The 19,099-nt window shown below is 39.3% G+C and overlaps 1 protein-coding gene across 2 annotated transcripts; it reads right to left on the bottom strand.

The window, feature by feature from the left end:
* Positions 1–221: 221 nt before the first annotated feature.
* nherf1b (NHERF family PDZ scaffold protein 1b) lies at positions 222–18,352 on the bottom strand. 2 transcript variants are annotated; one of them, XM_087808562.1, is made up of 6 exons: positions 17,584–18,348; positions 7,271–7,441; positions 4,360–4,513; positions 2,613–2,656; positions 1,333–1,452; positions 222–1,269 (listed from the first exon to the last, which is right to left on the bottom strand). In XM_087808562.1, exons 1-6 carry the CDS (start codon positions 18,133–18,135, stop codon positions 1,132–1,134), a joined length of 1,179 nt encoding a protein of 392 aa, XP_087664688.1. In that variant the 5' UTR covers positions 18,136–18,348; the 3' UTR covers positions 222–1,131. The 2 variants fall into 2 exon arrangements, with proteins under 2 accessions (XP_087664688.1, XP_087664687.1); XM_087808561.1 differs by having other exon boundaries at positions 222–1,452; positions 17,584–18,352.
* Between the last annotated feature and the right edge of the window lie 747 nt (positions 18,353–19,099).

The following is a 19,099-nucleotide window of genomic DNA, read 5'->3' as shown; positions in this document are numbered from 1 at the left end:
AGTGCAAGTTAATAATCTGCTCAAAGCATACACCTCCTAAAAATGTGCTGTAGATCAGTATTTATATAGTTTTGTTAATTTAATTTTGAACCAGGTTTATGTATTGAATGCTCTTGAGGGCCACATGAAATCAGGCCAGACTACACACCAGGGCCATTAACAGGTTCAAGAAACATGAAATGAAATCACTTTCCAGTCCGATGACCAAACACACAAACACGAACATGGTAACAATTTATTGCAATTCAGAAGCTGCTCACAAAATATTTCATGAACTCCAGTAATCATCCAAAAGAATGGCATTAAGCTTTAGAGAAGCACAGATTTGCTGGTAAAATACATCAACGTGTACAAATCTCAATAAAAATACCCTCTTTGTCCCTCTGTCCAGAAGTGGCAAATATATAAGTTACTAGTTTATCACATTATGTGTCATGACAATATTGGTGAATGGCAACACAGATGGTTTGTTTTATATCAAAATGTAAAAAATATACAGAATATACGTTTCTATATAGAAGAGCCCATTTGAGGATGGTTCCAGTTTAAAGTCACCCACTGTAAAAGATTGTTGAATTAAAAATATAAATCCATTTTAAAACGTTTCATGAGCAGGACATATCTACAAAAAAAAGAATGTAAATATTAAATTATACTTCATTTCGTCTGTTCGTAATTTCTTTATAAATGTGACTGATTGTCGGGCTGAGTGTGTGACCATTAATAGATATTAGTGAGGGGAAAGGGGACACACACACACACACACACACACTTCCATAGAAACATGTGCAAGAACACACAAACTCAGAAAATGAACTCATACATACGTCATGGACACACACACTGCATACACTCACAAAAGGTAGACTTGTTTTGGGTTTTCCTTCATTGGCTTACACATGTCCCTGGTTAGTAGCACATTATATACGTAAGTACATGAGTTATAGATAAAGTGAATACTTGTTTTCAATGAGGCATCACGGATTTAAAAAACAAAATCTTAAAACATCAATTTATAACGATAACTTTTTTAGATTTCCTCTTAAGACTCAATAAAATCACATTTGTGTGTGTTGTGTATGTGTGTGTCCCTGTGTGTGTGTGTGTGTACTTTAGATGAGCAGAAGTGGTCTATAAATTACTGAAGAGTTCATTTTTCTTGGTCCAGTCCATAGGTGGGGCTCTCTTGTTGGACCTCTTCTGGTGGGCCAGCTCTTTGACCTGCTGCAGGCTCAGGTTCAGCGCCGGGATGGCCTCCGTCTCGACGCCCTGGAGAGAAGGACAGGAAGTTGGATGGCTCAAGTGAGCGATGTGGCGTCGCAGCAGACTCACCTCAGGGGGGGTGTTGGCTGGCGGGGTCGTGAGCGAGGTGTTGGACGAGGCGTTGGATGGAGACGGACTGATGGACATCTTTGAGTCCCTCTCTGCCTCTCTGGCTCCTCTGCCGTTCACCTGCGAACACACACTTTTAAACATGTAGCTCCACATATCAACGCCAGGGGGAAGTGTGGCTCTGTTTGTTGCAGTGTGCAGAAGCGACTGTTACACGTTAAAGGTGTGGGTTATAAATCAACCAGGATAAGGCAGAATGTTCATTTGGATTAAAAAGAAACGATTTATTATCTGATATTGGAAAGTGCCATTTAAAGTATTTGATTGTTGTTTGTGTTTTTTTTATATAACATAAACAAGAAAATACTGGAGAAAAAACTGAATAAACAAGATTAATAACTAACACGAAAACAGGACCAGAACCCTCTCTTTTGACACTTTTACATTAAAATGCTCAGTAAAAGTAGAAAATCTATCTTTGAAGATTCCATTTGTTACTAGAATCTGTTCTGCAACTCAGCTGCAGGCCCAGTGGAGGGTAACTGTACGCCTCTTTTTGTTAAGAGTCGTGAACAACAATGAAGTTCATGTGAACATGACCAACACCCGCAACACAACACTTTGGATTTTTTAGGCGAAGCTAATGCGACATCTTTAACTATCTTTCTGTTTGTTACCATAAGTCAAGGGGTTTTATGACGCATATTTCAACGACATATATGGGATGATATGATCATTAGACTATATGGTTATGAGCTAATAAGAGCTACCGAGGCCCTGAATGGCAAAAAAAACTGAAAACCTGACATAACAGAATAAATCCACTTTCATGTGAGAAAATATGTTGTTATTGTTTAATAAACACTGCTTTCAGACATAAATAGAAATTTTAAGGACTTAATATTTGAAATACGTCTACTGGAAGAGGTGTGCGCTGTCTTAGCACTTTTCTAGTTATTTATCATTTATGATGAGAAGGAAAAAGGATTATATATCATCATACAAATCATTTTAGCTATTATCTTAGATTCTATATTTAACAATGAAAATGTTTCTGAATGGAAAAATTAAAATAAAGGAGTTTGATTGAATTTGTTTCTTCATGAAAAACTAAATGAAAGACATTGAAAATCAAAGTATTAGAACAGATTGAGGATCTCGTGGAGATCAGAAAAGAGGCCGAGCCTTATCAGGAGTCGGAACACACTTTTAAGAGGATAAAAATAGACTTCAACGAGATCTCAGCCAAATATCGTCATACTATATCGAAACAACGTTACCTTCTCCTCCATGCCTCCGTTGATGACAGGTTCAGGAAGTGGACCTGCAGGGGTCACACAAGAATCAGCCATCGACTCCAAATAATGCACTTTCTTGGTCAGCGTGTCACTGTGTCGTGTTGCCTTCACTGGCCGTCAGGAGCCGAGAGCTTCACTCAGCTGATCTTTGAGCAGCTCAGCTTTCACTCCTCTCATGTCCTACTCTGATATGCTGCACAGGTATGAGCACCACATGTATTATTCACAGCAGCTTCATCTAACCCCCTACAGACCTCAGACCCTCACCTATCAACAGATCGGACTGATACTGAACCTGACACACGCAGATGCTCAGAGACTTCCTCTTACCTGAGCTGCTCTTCCTGTCATGCACTCAACACCACTAGTTACAGGTGTGTCGTACACTTTTGTGTATGTGTCTGCATGTGTGTGTGTGTGTGTGTTTGTGCGTGTGTGTGTGTCAGAAAGCAGTCACTCCAGCAGAGCAGCAGGCTAAGGAGCTACTTCTAGAAAATCCTTGGAAACCAAACAAAGTGTTCTTCTGTGTGTGGACGAGTGTGTGTGTGTGTGTGTGTGTGTGTGTGTGTGTGTGTGTGTGTGTGTGTGTGTGTGTGTGTGCATGCGTGTGTGTGTGTGTGTCAGGTACTTTCTGAGTTGGCTGCATGTGAAGTGCAAGCAGTTACCAAGGAAACATACTGGAATCTCACTCTAGCTGTGATTTTTACATTTTAAACCAGATAAATCTTTAGAAAATGAAAACATGTAAATCCGGTGAATGTTTTACTCTCGTATTTTTGAAACTCAAAAGTGTGTTTCATGAACTTTGACCTTAAGAGTCACTTTGGAAGAATTCAATTTCCTTTATATTTTTTGACAACCGTGAACTTAATAAAATGGTTGCCATGGCGACCAGTGATCGCACGACGGGACAGCAGTCATGTGCCTGAACTCTGGACCAACTGAACACTAAATCACAGACTGGATAAGAGCACCACCTTCAGGCTATAGCTGGCACACACAGATGTTGACCCGGAAGTATGATAAAAAATATGTTGTATAATCTAATAATATATCTATCTTTTTCAGTATTCTTTATTAATGTTAGCCAAGTGTGAGTTTTTAAATGGCTATAAATTTTCGACTAGCTAGGTTAACAGTTACAAAATACAGTTAAAAACTTTACGTTTAAAAACAAAACCTGCCGTGTGAAACTGAGCGAAAAACTGAAATAGTATTGATTAAATTAATTTAAAATATAACGCTTAAAAATACATTATGTAACAGTTGTATTCACAGTTTTGATCTTTTCAAATACATTTTGACATTTTTGGAAAACCATAGTTTATGCTCTCTTGACCTTTGACCCCAAAGCTGGGAGCCAAGGGTAAGGCTCGAATATGTGATGTATTCCGTTCGTATTGGCTTGTTCCTGGATAATGATCTCTCACCAGCACCACTCGGACAGTACAATGTGTCGCACGGCTGTCTGAACTGATCTATTTACGTTGAAAAGATTAACTTTCTCTGCAGGGCTCCAGCATGGGGTGGGAGCAGGAAGTGTCTGAGCTCTGGAGCTATGTGGGTTTTGGCAGTGAAGGAAATCAAAACAGACAGTGCAGGATGAAGTGAGAAGAAGACCGATAGGCACAAAAGGAAACGTCTCAATCATGTTATATAACGTAACGGACGGTAAACCTGTGGTTTAACGTTCACAAGAGAATAGCAATCTTCGACTGCCATCACTCACCGGTGAGGTGGTCCGAGGTAGGGGCCACTCGACACCTCTTGAAGAAAGCATCTGCTTCAGGGTCCACCACCAGCAGACGAGTTTCATTTCCTCCGGCTTTAATGGCTGCCACCACCTCCGAGTGTGTCTTCCCCTCCACGAGTGTGCCGTTCACCTGCGCAGATGTTATATGTTATAGGACCATTGTCTCTTGTGTTCCCACATAGTTTTTATCTCCGTCAGGATTTTCTCTCAATATTATCAGTTTGTCTGCCAGAAGGTTCCAGAACAGGAAATCCTCTTTCCAGACACACACAGCAAACACACACAAACAGAAGACACAACCAGGCTTCATAAAATCTACAACAACACAAATGCATTGTTTCCACTTTGTATTAAAACAGATTATTGTAATTGAATTTGTGTTGTTGTTGTTTTTTCTTTTTTTATAAATAAACCATGCGCTCAATAAATTCATTGTAACAAGCTGAAAATAATTAGTGGATTTGTTTAGAAACGTATGAACACAGCAATTTTCCTAGAACGTCACATAGACATGACACTAAAAGGTATTTTAAATGGTTTAGGACAGCACAATTCTCAATGAGATAAAAGCTAGAGATGGCTAAAAACCTAGCTAAGCTAACAGGATATATAGCTTAAACAGAGGGAGGAATAAACTAAAAGCAAAGATTGCAAATAATTACTGCAAATTGCCTGATACAATTAAAATAGATACACACATTTATGTTGACCTACAGAGCTAGAAATGAATCTTAATTCAGACATAAAATACCTGTAAGTTATCTTAAAATCTAGATAGCAAGATGACCAGTTTAGAAAGAGCCTTGAGGCTCGAGAATGCTATGTATATTAACAGAAAACTGTTTGTGATATATTCATCAACTACAAATATGGTTAGAAAATTACAAAAATAAAACTAAATAAACACAAAACATTCTAAAGAGATAACAGTCTTATAAATAAATAAATAATGCTACACGTGAAGCTATAATATTTAACTTTATGTGTACAATTAGTTTGATAGATTAGTTTAGAGTAATAAAGCTAAATAAATTAAATAAATCTTGCTAAAAAAAGCACAAACTTTAAAATATTTATCTTTCTTTTGCTTGACTACATTAGACTTGTAGACAGATTTTGACCGAATTGTAATCAACAGACCAAAGAAGTTTAAACGTCAAAAAGTATGGACTTGATTGAGTCTTGATACAAGGTGTGCAAACGTAATGTTTAATGTTAAAAAATAAGTCACACAGTCTCTCAGATGCGGGGTGTTCCAGGATTAAATCCTCATGGGAAAACATGTGAATGTCTGAGAGTGTGTGTTGGGTCATAGGGTGGACCTGCCCGTCTAAGCCATTCCCACAGAGGAAGCTGGACAATAGCTGCAGTGACAGTAACAGCAGTAACAATGACTCTCCGTCTTTACAAAGCCCCGCTGCACAGTGGGCGGCAAGGGTGTGTGGGGCCCTCTGGAGGTCTGAAACCCCCGACTGATAAATGGAACATTAATAATCCTATTCATTTAATTTGCTGCAATTACTATTTTCTGTGAGTTTTTATTGTCATTTCAAAGTCATTCACAAAGTAACCCTAATATTAAAATAATACATATATATGATCAACATTATTGACCTTTGTACACATGGAGGATATACACTACTAATAATAATAATAATAATAATAATAATAATAATAATAATACAATAAGCTATTACTAAGAAACAAAGGGTTTGTGTGATGTGTGGTATTTGTCATTAGTTGTGATCATTGATTCTGGACAGAATGATTCAAGTTATCTCAGTGAGGACTGACCAAATGAGATAAACCCGGTCCAGTCACCTGCAGCTTTGGACCTCACACTGCGCTGGTCCCATGACGTCAAGTTCTTTTAATCACTTACTTACAAGCGAACTTCTGACCAGCTCTGAGCTCAGCCTACAGGTAAATTATTGCATGAAAGAATGTTAAATATTTGCTCAGGATTTGGTGAAGAATTCAAGTTGTGTAAACATTTTTAAAGAAATGTCTTCAAACATCCACTTTTTTACAGTAAAAATCTTGATCATTTAAACTATGTGCTGGAAATCATGGTCGCTAGCAGTGGCGGCTGGTGAAAAATATTTTAAGTGGGGGTCTTTTCCAGTTCATTTTTCTGCCTATCCTTTATATTACATATAAAAATCAACACATTAAGTAAGTAAAGGTTATTTGTCCAGCGCCTTTAATCTAATCAGTTTAAGTTAATGATGGAGAATAATGTGAATTATGCTCCTTGTTTCATTCCAAATGAAAACATATCTTATATACATCATACAGAATAAACTAAATTATTTTAAAAAAAAACTAAAAAGCAACCTGTCATCTGCGCCAGAACAATAGAGATACTTTCTACCAAATTATCACAAATATACTGCAAAGAAATTAAAAAAAATATATATGGGTATAAATATATAAATAAATATATAAATATATATATGTATATATATATATTTTTTTAACTTGTTTTATTAAACTAATAAAATAACTAGCTTATTAATAAAAACAACTTATATTAACGAAAAAAAAAGTTAAATTAAAACTCCCGCCAGCCCCAACTGTTCACTAGCAAGGAAGAAGTGTTATTAATTGCCAAAATAAATTAAAAAAAATTCCATTGTTTCAATACTTAACTTTCAACCGTCTTAATATGTTGAACATTTTTAGAATGCTCTCAATGCGCAGTATTTCCCTTTCATTTTTTTATTTTATTTAGTATTATAATTTTTTTAAAGATCCATATAGTACATCTTGTATTTGCATCAATCAGTACATTTGGAATTTAATTGAAATATTATAGACTAATTTGTCTTATACATACCATTAATAATTACATCACTTCCTCAACAGCAATGTATCGGGTTAGTACCTGGATTATCTTGTCTTTTGGCTGCAGACCTGCCCTCTCTGCTGGAGAGTCCTCATCCACCGCTCTGATGTACTGACCCGGCCGTGCCCTCTCGCTGTGCAGGTTGAAGCCATATCCGTTGGCGTCCCTCTGGATCAGACAGAGACGAGGCCTGAGTTCAGCGCTCACCTCCTGCAAGAGAAATGTTATTAGACTGAGTTAGTCCTTTCTCGACGAGAGGAATACCTCAACCATAGACGTCTGGTCTGGCAGCACGAGAGGCACGAAGATCATAGAGAGCTCCAGAGAATCGTTCAGCATGAAAATGAGGCCGAGGCTGAACATACAGGTCGTGTGTGCATGCTGATGTGTGAAGCTGGTGTTTTTTAAACCATGGAGCTCCAATCTAGCTCCACGTGACCTAGAGTGGTCGCCAGGAAGGAAGAGGGTTTTTGGCAAAGAATAGAAACATGTGATTGGAGGTCCAAGACCACTTCCGCAGAGTTGCTTGCTCAAGGTTCTACGAAGGACAATGGAAGCTGGGTGTTGACCTCTTACTACGAACCCCCACCCTGGACGTTCTCTCAACCTGTCCAGCGCTGGGATGGCAGGAAGAGTCCGAGCCATATTGTCATCCAGGAAAAAACTCCCAGAACCTCCCTTCCGTTGAGCAAAGTCTTTTTTTAGGCAAGAATCGTGAACGCTTCACCATCAAAGAAAGTCACACTTAAGAATCGCCAGCTGAATATGATTTTTTTCCGCTGCCTCTCGACACAACGTCATCCAATCCCATACACCAAGACAATGAGCGTCTAAAAATAAAAGCTGGTGACCTGCAGAAACAGAGGCCAGCAAGTCTAAGAGGACATTTATTTTCCAACAAGTAACTACTACAAGAACTTCCTGTTGGCTACGTATATCGCAGCTAGCTAGTCTGAGAGGTTTTTGTATTTAAAAAAAAAATCAAATTTAACATCTCTTTACATCAGCAATGCCTTTAAACAGAAGTTGGTTCATTAGTTTGCCATATCTCCTGACATGTTTATAGCAAATTATGGCAGCATTTTATCACTTTATCCTCTTTCTGTTAAAACAGATTATTGTCATTTTATTTGTGTTGTTGTTGTAAACCATGCGCTCAATAAATTCATTGTAACAAGCTGAAGTTAATTATTGGATTTGTTTAGAAACGTATGAACACAGCAAATTTCCTAAAACATTACATAGACATGACACTAAAAGGTATTTTAAATGGTTTAGGACAGCACAATTCTCAATGAGATAAAAGCTAGAGATGGCTAAAAACCTAGCTAAGCTAACAGGATATATAGCTTAAAAAGAGGGAGGAATACGCTAACAGCAAAGATTGCAAATAATTACTGCAAATTTTCTGATACAATTAAAATAGATACACACATTTATGGTGACCTACAGAGCTAGGCATGAATCTTAATTCAGACATAAAATACCTGTAAGTTATCTAAAAATCTAGATAGCAAGATGACCAGTTTAAAAAGAGCCTTGAGGCTCGAGAATGCTATGTATATTAACAGAAAACTGTTTGTGATATATTCATCAACTACAAATATGGTTAGAGAATTACAAAAATAAAACTAAATAAACGCAAAACATTCTAAAGAGATAACAGTCTTATAAATAAATAAATAAAGCTACACATTAAGCTATAATATTTAACTTTATGTGTACAGTTTCTAGTTTGATAGATTATGTTTATTGCAAATTATTGCAGCATTTTATCACTTATGCAGATCGAGACGCTCGTCCACAAGAACAGTTAAGCTGCAGCAGGGAAGGGCCTTTGGTGTTTTGGAAAGTTGTACACATTTAATCATACTGGGCCTGGAGAAAACAGACTGATGAATTATTAACAAAGACGACGAATGTGATTGCTCGTCCTTCTCTAGAGCTGCAGGCCACCTCAAATAGATTTCTCCTGTCTCTCCCATGAAAAACCTGTTTGTGGCCGTGTCGTATGCATCAGGGCTGCTGCATCCCTGGACCAAGAGGGTCGGTCCTCTGGCTGATGGTTGCTCTCCCACACAGAGGAAGAGAGTCGCTGGCAGCCACTACAGAGGAGGGTTTGTGGTGCAGAGGAGTGGAAGGCAGAAGAATCTCCATGCTTGTATGAAATCTGTGGAATCTGCTGAACACACACGCTGGGAAGTAACTAAGAAGCACACGAGGATCACCTCCCACGACTTGATTGACTATTGCTGCTGCTGATATGAGGCAGTAGAGGAGCGAGGAAGGTGATGAGAGCGAGTGTGTGGTTAATGACCCACAACAAGTATCTTCTGGTGGTTTCTCGACAAAGACTCTTGTGTGCAGTTGAACAGAAAACAAGCAGCTTCCATATGACTTCTCTCACACTCACTTCAGGCCAGGAAACACCTTCACAACAAAGTAGCTGTTATGTAACTCGTCACTCTTTAGTCTTGAACAGTTTGTTTTGCTCCTAAAGGCTGTGGTTAAGTCCGCAATAAGAAATATAGAAAATGAGTATTTTTCCACAATTGTTGATATTTAAATGTCACACTAGAAAACAAAAACAATTTTGTGATTCATCTCAACCCTTGTCTTATCTCTGGGTCAAGGTTGTTCCCCTTAACACAAAGACAACACAAGGGTTAAATGTTCCCCGTTACTCTTGATTTTGAACAGTCGACACAGAACATTATACAGTTGTGTCACAGAAGTAAATTATATTTCAAAGAGAATTATGTGCTAGTTAAGACTTCCAAATACTTGAAATGTTAAGTTTTCATTTCTTAATACTGTATCACAAATTAGAAATCCTCATTTCTTCATATTCAGAATGTCGAGAGAACACAAACAAAACCATGTAATGAGCCCAAGTGATAGAGATATTTACTTGCCCTTCCCTAGCATCTCCAGATTTGTTCAAAAATGTGAAAGTTTGGTTGCAGTGTGGAGCTTCTAATTGTGACATGTATCACATGTTAAGCAATGAAAATAATTAATGAAGAAAAATATATATATTTATATAATTCCCTAATGTTATTTAATCCAGTTAATCCATGCTTTATTCTAGATATGCTACTGTACTTGCCAAGCGTCCCTAAAATCATGACCTCCTGGCTTGTCGTTACTCTCACTCAAACGGACGTTATGTTGTTCTGCTTTTTTTTTGTCAAATACTTGTTCAACATCGCAGTGACACAAACTTTCTTTCCAAAGGTTGAACAGGAACTGTTGACACATCTTCCTTCAATATGCTTCCCTCTGCTTCTGCTCAGCTTCCTGACTTCAAACAGAAACCAATATACAAACGCTCTGGAAACACGTCGCCACAGAACACACCATCTTCAACAAGCTGGCTAGCACGAAACAGTATCAGAAAGAGAACTAGCCTTTAAAAATTCTTTAGATATTTGTGATGAAATGGTGACTCGAGTGAATGTATACACAATGAAAATGATCACGGCAGCTCGTACACTTGATCCCAGCTTGTTTTTAATTATTTTTGAAGCAATTTTGATTTGTCAATCAAATCTTAATAAAGAGTTATAAAGAGTCATTATCTTTCTTTATAAAATAAATGTCTCCAGACCGAATTCATTTTAATTTCCTTTTAGTAATCCAACAACTTGTCAACTCTAAACTTCAAAGCCGCTCCTCTTTCTTCTTGCAACAGTCAAGCTATATTTCTCTACCAATTACCTCTCAGCAAATAACAGATTTCATTACTAACCTTTAAAGATTCATCCATCGTACGGGAGAAGCTGCTGCAGGCTTCTTCCAGACAGCTGGGCATTTATGATTGGGCGTAGCAGACGAGGCTGTGAGGGATTCCATCAGTTGACGGAACAGTGATGGGTTTGTGTGCAGGTTAGAGGCTGGATCTCAAACTTTGAAAGGGATATTAAAAAGTTTGTGTTCCGTTTCTTTTTTAAACTTGATTGATTAGTTGAGGGACTGAAACATGGATTGGCTGCGAACCATCCAACTGTCACTCTAGGCTTCATCTGTTTCTTTTCATTTCTTCCTCCCGCTGCCCCGGCAGTCCTTCAAGAGTTGGGCAGCCCTCCCATGATTCCAGCACCGCGGGGTTCCTTTGATCGGTGTAAAGAAGAAATGACGCTCTGCCAGGCACCGTCGTTACTCAACGACACAGCCAATCCCCGGGCCCCGTGATGGTCATGTGAGGACATAAACAACCCCAGGGACGGACTCAATAAATGATTAATCGGCACATCAGGACTAATGCTCCTCTTTTAAACACCGCCACCAAGTTTGCACTCTTCCGACCCCGAAGTGCAGCAATCTACGCTCGGGCACGGGTGTTGGATTTCAAGCTGGACCATTGAACCAGCTGCTAAGCAGGCGGTGGAGGAAACAAAGCAGCCCAGTGTCCCCCTCCTGTTCCACTCAAGGATGGGACGAACTAGCTCTTGAAAAGACAGCAAAAGGGGTTCTCATTTCAATGCGCTTTAGAAGGTCCAGAAAATAGAAAACTAGTGACAGGCAGCACTGCAGGCGGCCTGAGGACAGTGAACGGATCACAAGAGAGGACAAATCTGAGAGATACTAGATGTTCTATTCTACCAAACCCTCATCTCAGTGACGGACAAAACATACTCTACAACTCACCACACAGTCGATAACTTTATCTTATCAAACAGCTTTCCTGCACCAGTGCACTATGTTCACAAACACACATCAAGTCATGGATTTTAATTCCCCAGTTACGATACAAGATAAAACTGGAACGGAAGAGATGCTGAGAACAGAACACCGTCGATAGCTCATGTTACCTGACTTCAGAAAAACTCAACGTATCAACAGATAAAACAAATTCCATCAAACAAAGATTCAATTGGCTTCCACTTCTTCTGTTCATTAGGAACATGCATAGTTCAGACTTTTGCCAAGCAGCTCATTTCCCACCCATGATCTGAGCCACATTAAAGGCTGTAATAGCTGACATTCCATGGGTCGAAGTTGATAATGTGATATAGATCAAGTATTAAAAGTCAGTATTTGGAGTTATTTTTGTCTTGTGTGCAGATCAGCACTTTTCCTCCTGTGACGTAGGAAGGACTGAAAGATTCTGACTATTTCAGGGGGACGGTGGAGTCATTTCCCCCTCCACCCCGGAGGCCCTGAGACTGATTGTCTGGGCCGGGTGTTGAACCTTCAGCAGTGTGGAATGTTGCATTGTGAAGTCTAGGATGCCACAAACACACACAGAAGAACAACGTCTCACACGCAGGACTTAGACGGACTCGGCAGGATTTGTGACTCAGTCTTGAGTCAGATCAACTTGGAGTTTAAGATAATAAACTCTTGACATCATTAAGCAGCTTTTACTGACCTTAGTGACTGGACCATCACACACTTGGTGGCCTTCCAGTTCCCTTCTCAAATTAAAATGTTCCCCTCAAGAAACACACACTAACCATTCTGATGCACCACTTAAACACAACAAACTATGAAGTTATTTTCACTTCTTTTTTTTGTTGTTACACTTGATTTGTTACACACTTTGCCGCAAATCAGTTGGCGTCCTGGGATCAGAGTTCTGAAATCTTCCTACATACTGACTAATGCTGAAGTGCTTTTGAGCCTGGGAGCACACCTCCATCCATTAGAAGCACAACACCTACTCATTCCCCTCACATCAGTTATGTGTGTTACACAAGTCTCTGTAAAGGACTAATGTTTAGTATCATTGGTACATAGAGCAGGAGCTCTGGGGGAACCTGGACAGGACACCAGTCCATGCCAAAAAATAATTCACTTAAGGGTCACTCATGTGTAACTGTTGTGTAAAAAAAGTTAGGGAACAATTTTGGTCATTATAATTTGAGATATAATCAGTTTTTTGAAGCAGAAACTGAGTAAATGAAAACATCCTTTTACAAGACACTTTCACCTTGTGCTCGGAGACACATCAGTTAGTACACAGCTGTCCATAGAAAACAAAACGCTGCTGGTGATGTTAAATCACTGACAAATCTTGGTGAGATAACATTTTAAAATAGTACTGAAACTTAGTGAGTCATGGAAGCCAACGCCGCAGCTCGTGCCCCTTATATAACAAACGTGTCTCACACTTCTGGTCTCTCATGATTTAATCACAAGGAAACATTTAGAAACAAACAAATCTTAGAGCTCATAAGGACTCTTGCTGCCTCGTCCTGTCGTCCGGATTGTTTCCCCTGAAAGCACCACAACAATCAACAAGAGTAGGAGAGGGAAGGGTTGGTCCCTAAACTTTCTCCCATACAACACACACACACACAAAGATCAGCGTAGAGTAAACACACATGGAACACATGTCCTTGTCAGTGGTGTGATGAATGCCCAGCGACAGCTCCCACCCTGTCAAGCCACCGCAGGGTGAACCAGTAGAACTGACAGACGAACACAAAAACATACACATCTCAACCCAAACACAGAACAACAGGCTTTTGTTACGGCAGTGTCAATTACACGCAGAACAACACGCAGGACAATCAGCTGTTTAGTAACTGGAATCTACCACCTGTCTTTAAGTGTACTGGTCCAGACTCGCTGCATCACCTACCAAACTTGAATTTGATAAGAAACATTTTTTTCTGGCTAAACTTTTATCTATTTAGAATAAAGCTATTTATTTAGCCTTTTTTTTGGGTAATATTTAACATTTTAAAAACATAGTTGTAGGTAAATGGGAAACGTAGCAATATAAGATGAAAATAAATCTGAAAATGATATAAAAAAACATCTAAAATAATATATATACAGTATATATAAATATTACTATAAATTATTATATATATTGTCATATATATATTCATATAATCATAACTATTTCTGAATTAAGACAAATAGAATGTTTAAATATTTTCCACTAAATGAATAGAAACACAATATTAATATTTTATAATTGTGACTACGCCATATCAATGCAATACCTGATTTTATATAGGTAGAACTTTATTGATTACTCAGGAGGTTTCCTTCTGGAAATTGTTTGTTGATTGTTTATAAATCCAGATATATTCAATAGAATCACCACAAAACTAGATTTATTTTAGGAGTATATTGCAAACATAATGTCCTACTCTGATGATTACTACACAATGGATTATTTTAAATATTATAAATCATCTTGATCAAGATTAAATTGAAATAAACATGTGCTAAACAGTCTTGGGGTGAATCATCTTGATGAACTTGAATGATTATCATAATAACTTTCAAGCCACTTGTCATTTGCTGAGGGGAGGATCAGGTTGGGCTGGACGTCCAGCACCAACAATAACAGGAAACTCACACAAAAGTTCTGAGGAAGGCTCAGACCGACTTAGACACCAGCAGGCGGCCAGGAACACGATAGCGACCACCCTGGGCCGAATATTTACTGTAGGTGTGGTCTCTTTCCTGTGGATCTATTAGTTTGCCTATCATCTATGAGCATCGATGACTGATTTAAAGGTCTGTGGATAGAGAGTAATCTAATACAGAGGGAAGCCTCCCACTCAACAGCTTGGGGATGATTTGTTTAGAGAAAACAACATAGCAGGCAGATGGAAAACCTTGTTGGGTTGCAGAAATAAAATGCAGGTTGGCTTTGTAGTAACATGTTTGGAAGGATCTGTCAGGAAGACGATGACGTTCTGCTCTGATCTTCAGATTCTACTTAAACATGTTTTTATCTTGACTCCAACATACTTCCTTAGTGACAATCGTGTGACCGCCCACAGCATTTCTCCATCTAAATGTAACTTCAATGGACATCAAACGGTTTCTGAAAGCATAGAAGCTTCATGATCGTATAACTGTCATGAACACAGTGAAGAGTCTTCAGCACATGCTTCAATAGTAACACTGACTTCTCAGGAGAATAAGCTCATATAAAAAAGGAAAGCAAACAAAAACTTGACAACAATTTATCACACGAATAAGGACAGGTAAAAAAAAATGAGTTCACTGAGAGGAAGGAAGTGGTAGAGATAGGTTAGAAGGACAGCAGGTTTGGAGTGAGAGCCAGAAAGTGTTTATTGAATGAATAACTGAGTCAAGGCTCTTGGGGGTTGTTGTTTCACTATTGTTCGTCTCACTCTAAATGGTGAAGCAATTTTGGTTGGCGTTTTGGAACCATATCACATCAAGAAGAACACCTGGACTCTTCTTTTGTTAAGCAACAGAAACACTTAAACTTCAGAATAAAAAATAATAATACAGTTCACATTACATCCTGAATTTCTTTATTCATATAATATAGAATTTTGACTATGTTATAGATATAAAAAAAAGTATATTTAAACTCACAATAAAGTTTAACTGAGAGAAATGGACATTTTAATTCAAATTACAGTGTAAATCCATCGAACTCAATATACACCTGAATATTATTATCGCAATATTACTACCTACGTCTCAAACCTTTTATTTTTTTAGATGCAGCATTTCTTAACTAACATATAGCCTTTTTATCTATGATTAAAAAAAAAAAAACCTGGTTGCTGTCACTTCTTGACTCATCCTTACAGCAAGAGTGATGCACTCAGTCATCTGGGAGATGCTCAGAGTAGATCTTCTCTGCTGCATTAAACAAAACCAGTAGACGTCTAAGACGTAGTTCAAGACACGTTGAGAGACAAATGCTTTTTTTTTTTTTAAAGCTCAGTGACTGCTGGATTACTCTATTACTTGGCTGCACTCTTAGTGCAGATTTTACTGCCTGGTCAACAAAAAAGAGACAACCTTTGGAACCAAGAGTGTGTTTTTGTGACGGCAGCAGCTGTGTGTTGTTGACCTCCATCATTGAGCTTTTTTTTCTCACTGCTCCTCTGCATCATCTCACTCTCCCCTACCTTCATCTTCACACTTCATACACCACACAAGCTGAACACATCGGCGTAACCGTGGCAACCGTGGCCAATGGAGCCTGGCTTCCGGGGTGGGCACCGCTGTTTAAACTCTCTTTTGTGTCGCTTCTGAAGCAGAGTCAAGCGAACGGACGTCAAGGCTGAGGCTAAAATGCTGTTTGTGTTTTCCAAGGATACAGCACTTGACTCTCGCACTGGAATGCCAGACAGGAAGTTGGTAGAAAAATTCCAGAAAGACAGGATCGAGTGAAAAACACACAGAAAGACTATAACCGTGATATCCACTGAGTCTCCAGCACTTTCGATCACGACAAAGCAACGCTCACGGTTGAAATAAAGTTTGGTTTGTATGACGAAACATTTGTATGACGAAACATTTGTATGACGACATCGGTAGAAAGTATGGAGAGCAAACACTGGAGCAATCGGAGCATATTCAAAGAACAAACAAGAGAAAGGTTCCTCAGTTACTGGAAAATAAACAGTTATTAACCAAAGTCCAAAGTTGCTTTAAATCAAGTGGTCTCACTAACTCATTTGTTTGCTTTAAGCCTGTAAATAATTGTTCATTTGTGGCCTTAACAACGGCAGAGTTTTGAAAAATAAAGATGCATTTACTAGGTACTGCAGATGGCTTTTTACTAAAGTAGTATTATCTTCTTCCTCGTCTGTTAAAAGTGTTGACATGTCTGTGTGCATCAGGATTGTGTAAGTCTGTACAAAAGTATATGTTGATATTAATCTGATATTGAGATCTCTCGACAACAGTAAGTCTAGCAACAAATATGTTTGTTCTCCAAGTTTCCTGAAATTTACCATCAACAATTTTAGTTCTTGAATACATGCACTCGTGTGCACTTTTCAAATCAACTGTGCATCAAAACCGCTTCTTCCTTTCCACCTGCGGATGTTGTTGTTAGCTAACTGCTGGTGCATTGTGGTTATGTTGTGTATCCACTGTCATGAACATCTGCCTACAGTAGTTATCAGGTGAGACGAGGCGTCAGATTGTATTGTTTTATCTGGGATGCGACAGAAAACATGGAATCACAGGAAACCTCTAACACATCCTCTTGTGAGATCAACATGAGACATGGATTTTCAAAGTGAATTATTTGAAAGCAAGATTCTGTTGATGTTTCTTAAGGCGTCAAACGATTCAAGAAGAAAAATGAGGAATAAACACAGTCAAGTATGGAAACTTCATGACAACTTCAGACCTTTGAGATCACAATCTCACATTAATTTTTTCACAATAATAAAGGTATATTTAAGGTTAAGTCTGGCAAAGATGAGCCCAAGACTTCAATCTCCACATCCCTGGGTTTGACTACTTCATTCTTAAAACATCTGGCTAAAAGTTAACATCAAGAACTTGATCCACCATCAGCATGTTCGTCCACATCCATCAACCATCTCCACTGACCAACATCTGACCTCCTCGGAGCTCCTTCAGAACACAGTCTCACTCACCTTGTTGGAGTCGATGCTCAGCTTCTTCTCCACCTGCTCGTGGATCTCCAGCTCGGTGTGTTGCTCCTGCAGGGTCTCCGTGGGGGTCTCGCCCCGCTCCTCCTCCACCTCCTCCGGCTTCTCGCAACACTCAGTCCCGTTCACCTCCAGCACCTCCTCATCCACGACCTCCTCCTCCTGCTCCTCCTCCTCCTCCTCATCGAAGGGGATCGGGAGACCCTCGCTCACGAACTCCTTCAGACACTTCAAGTTGTGCTTCTTGAGCAGCAGCTCCGTGTCCGGGTCCACCACCACGAGCTCCAGGCGGCCCCCCGTGGCGCGTATCCGGGACACGACCTGCTGGTGGCTCTCGGTCTCCACGTCGTCCCCGTTCACGAACACCAGCCGGTCCCCGGCGCGGAGCCCCGAACTCTCCGCGGGACTGTCGGGCTCCACCAGGCGGATGAACTGGCCGGTCTTGCCCTTCTCGCCGTGGAGATGGAACCCGTAGCCGTTGTCGCCCTTATCCAGCGCGCACAGGCGCGGCCGGGTGAACTGGCTCTGGCTCGGCATGGTCTCGCTGCTGCTGCTGGTCAACCTGTGGCTCCAGTGGAAGTGTCTGGAGGGACAGGATGCTGAGGAGGCGTGGACGAGCGGGAGGGACCCCCTCGAACCAACAGCCCCCGCCTCCCTCCTCACCCCTTTAGACCTTCTCTATTCAACAGGGTTTAATACTCAATACTAGTTCTTTTAACCTGGTTTAACCCGAGATCAACGCGCGCCACACCAGGGCCAGAGTGGTGCGTTCAGAGGACGTCCCGACAAGCGTGAACCCAAACGGAAGAGGAAACAACTGGTTTAAAACACAAAGAAGTTATATAACACCCTTTTTTATTAGGCGTTTATTTAATCTGATCGAAAGAACGAGCTGAAGTAAGACTTTTATGCATCACCTGAATTACTTTTAAACCAAATTGTGAAAAGAAAATGAGTGAATTTAGGTTGAACTACCACTTAAAATACTAAACACTATGAAATATTTCGAAGATACCAAAATATTAAACAAAACATAACATAAGAAATATACCGATTTGTACATTAAGCAGTCATTACTAATAATTACTCATTGTCAGTTTAAACGTTTGACCGAATTTAAATGCCGTTTTAACCCTCGTATTAACTTGTCTTAACCTTGACCCAGAGACAACACAAGGGATAAAACGAATTTCTGGAACTCCTATTGTGTTATCAGTTTTATCTTGATCTTTAAAGTTTATACTTTATTGAATATGTTTTGATTTTTTAAGCGCTTTGTGACCCTGGTCTGGAAAAGCGCTATACAAATAAAAAATACTTACTTACTTACTTACTTACATTTGTTTTCAGGTCACTTTGACCCTGAGATAAGACAATGGTTAAAAGGCATTTAAATTCGGTCAAACAATTAAACTTATAATAAATAATCGTTCATGATGACTGCTTAATGTACACATTTATTTACAATGTTTGTTTTTTACTATTAATAATAATATTAGGT

This window comes from Callionymus lyra, chromosome 15 (assembly GCF_982586985.1).
Source record: "Callionymus lyra chromosome 15, fCalLyr1.hap1.1, whole genome shotgun sequence".
In the NCBI taxonomy this organism is placed as follows: Eukaryota; Metazoa; Chordata; class Actinopteri; order Syngnathiformes; family Callionymidae; genus Callionymus; species Callionymus lyra.
The sequence above is the reverse complement of the archived record's forward strand: the minus strand, read 5'-3'. Positions and strand labels throughout refer to the sequence as shown.

Coding starts and splice junctions, on each gene's coding strand:
- nherf1b (XM_087808561.1), bottom strand. CDS start 18,135: ATGCCGAGCCAGAGCCAGTTCACCCGGCCGCGCCTGTGCGCGCTGGAT. Junction 7,442..17,583: donor TGAGCATCGACTCCAACAAG/GTGAGTGAGACT, acceptor TTTCTCTTGCAG/GAGGTGAGCGCTGAACTCAG. Junction 1,453..2,612: donor ACGGAGGCATGGAGGAGAAG/GTAACGTTGTTT, acceptor GTGTGTTCGCAG/GTGAACGGCAGAGGAGCCAG.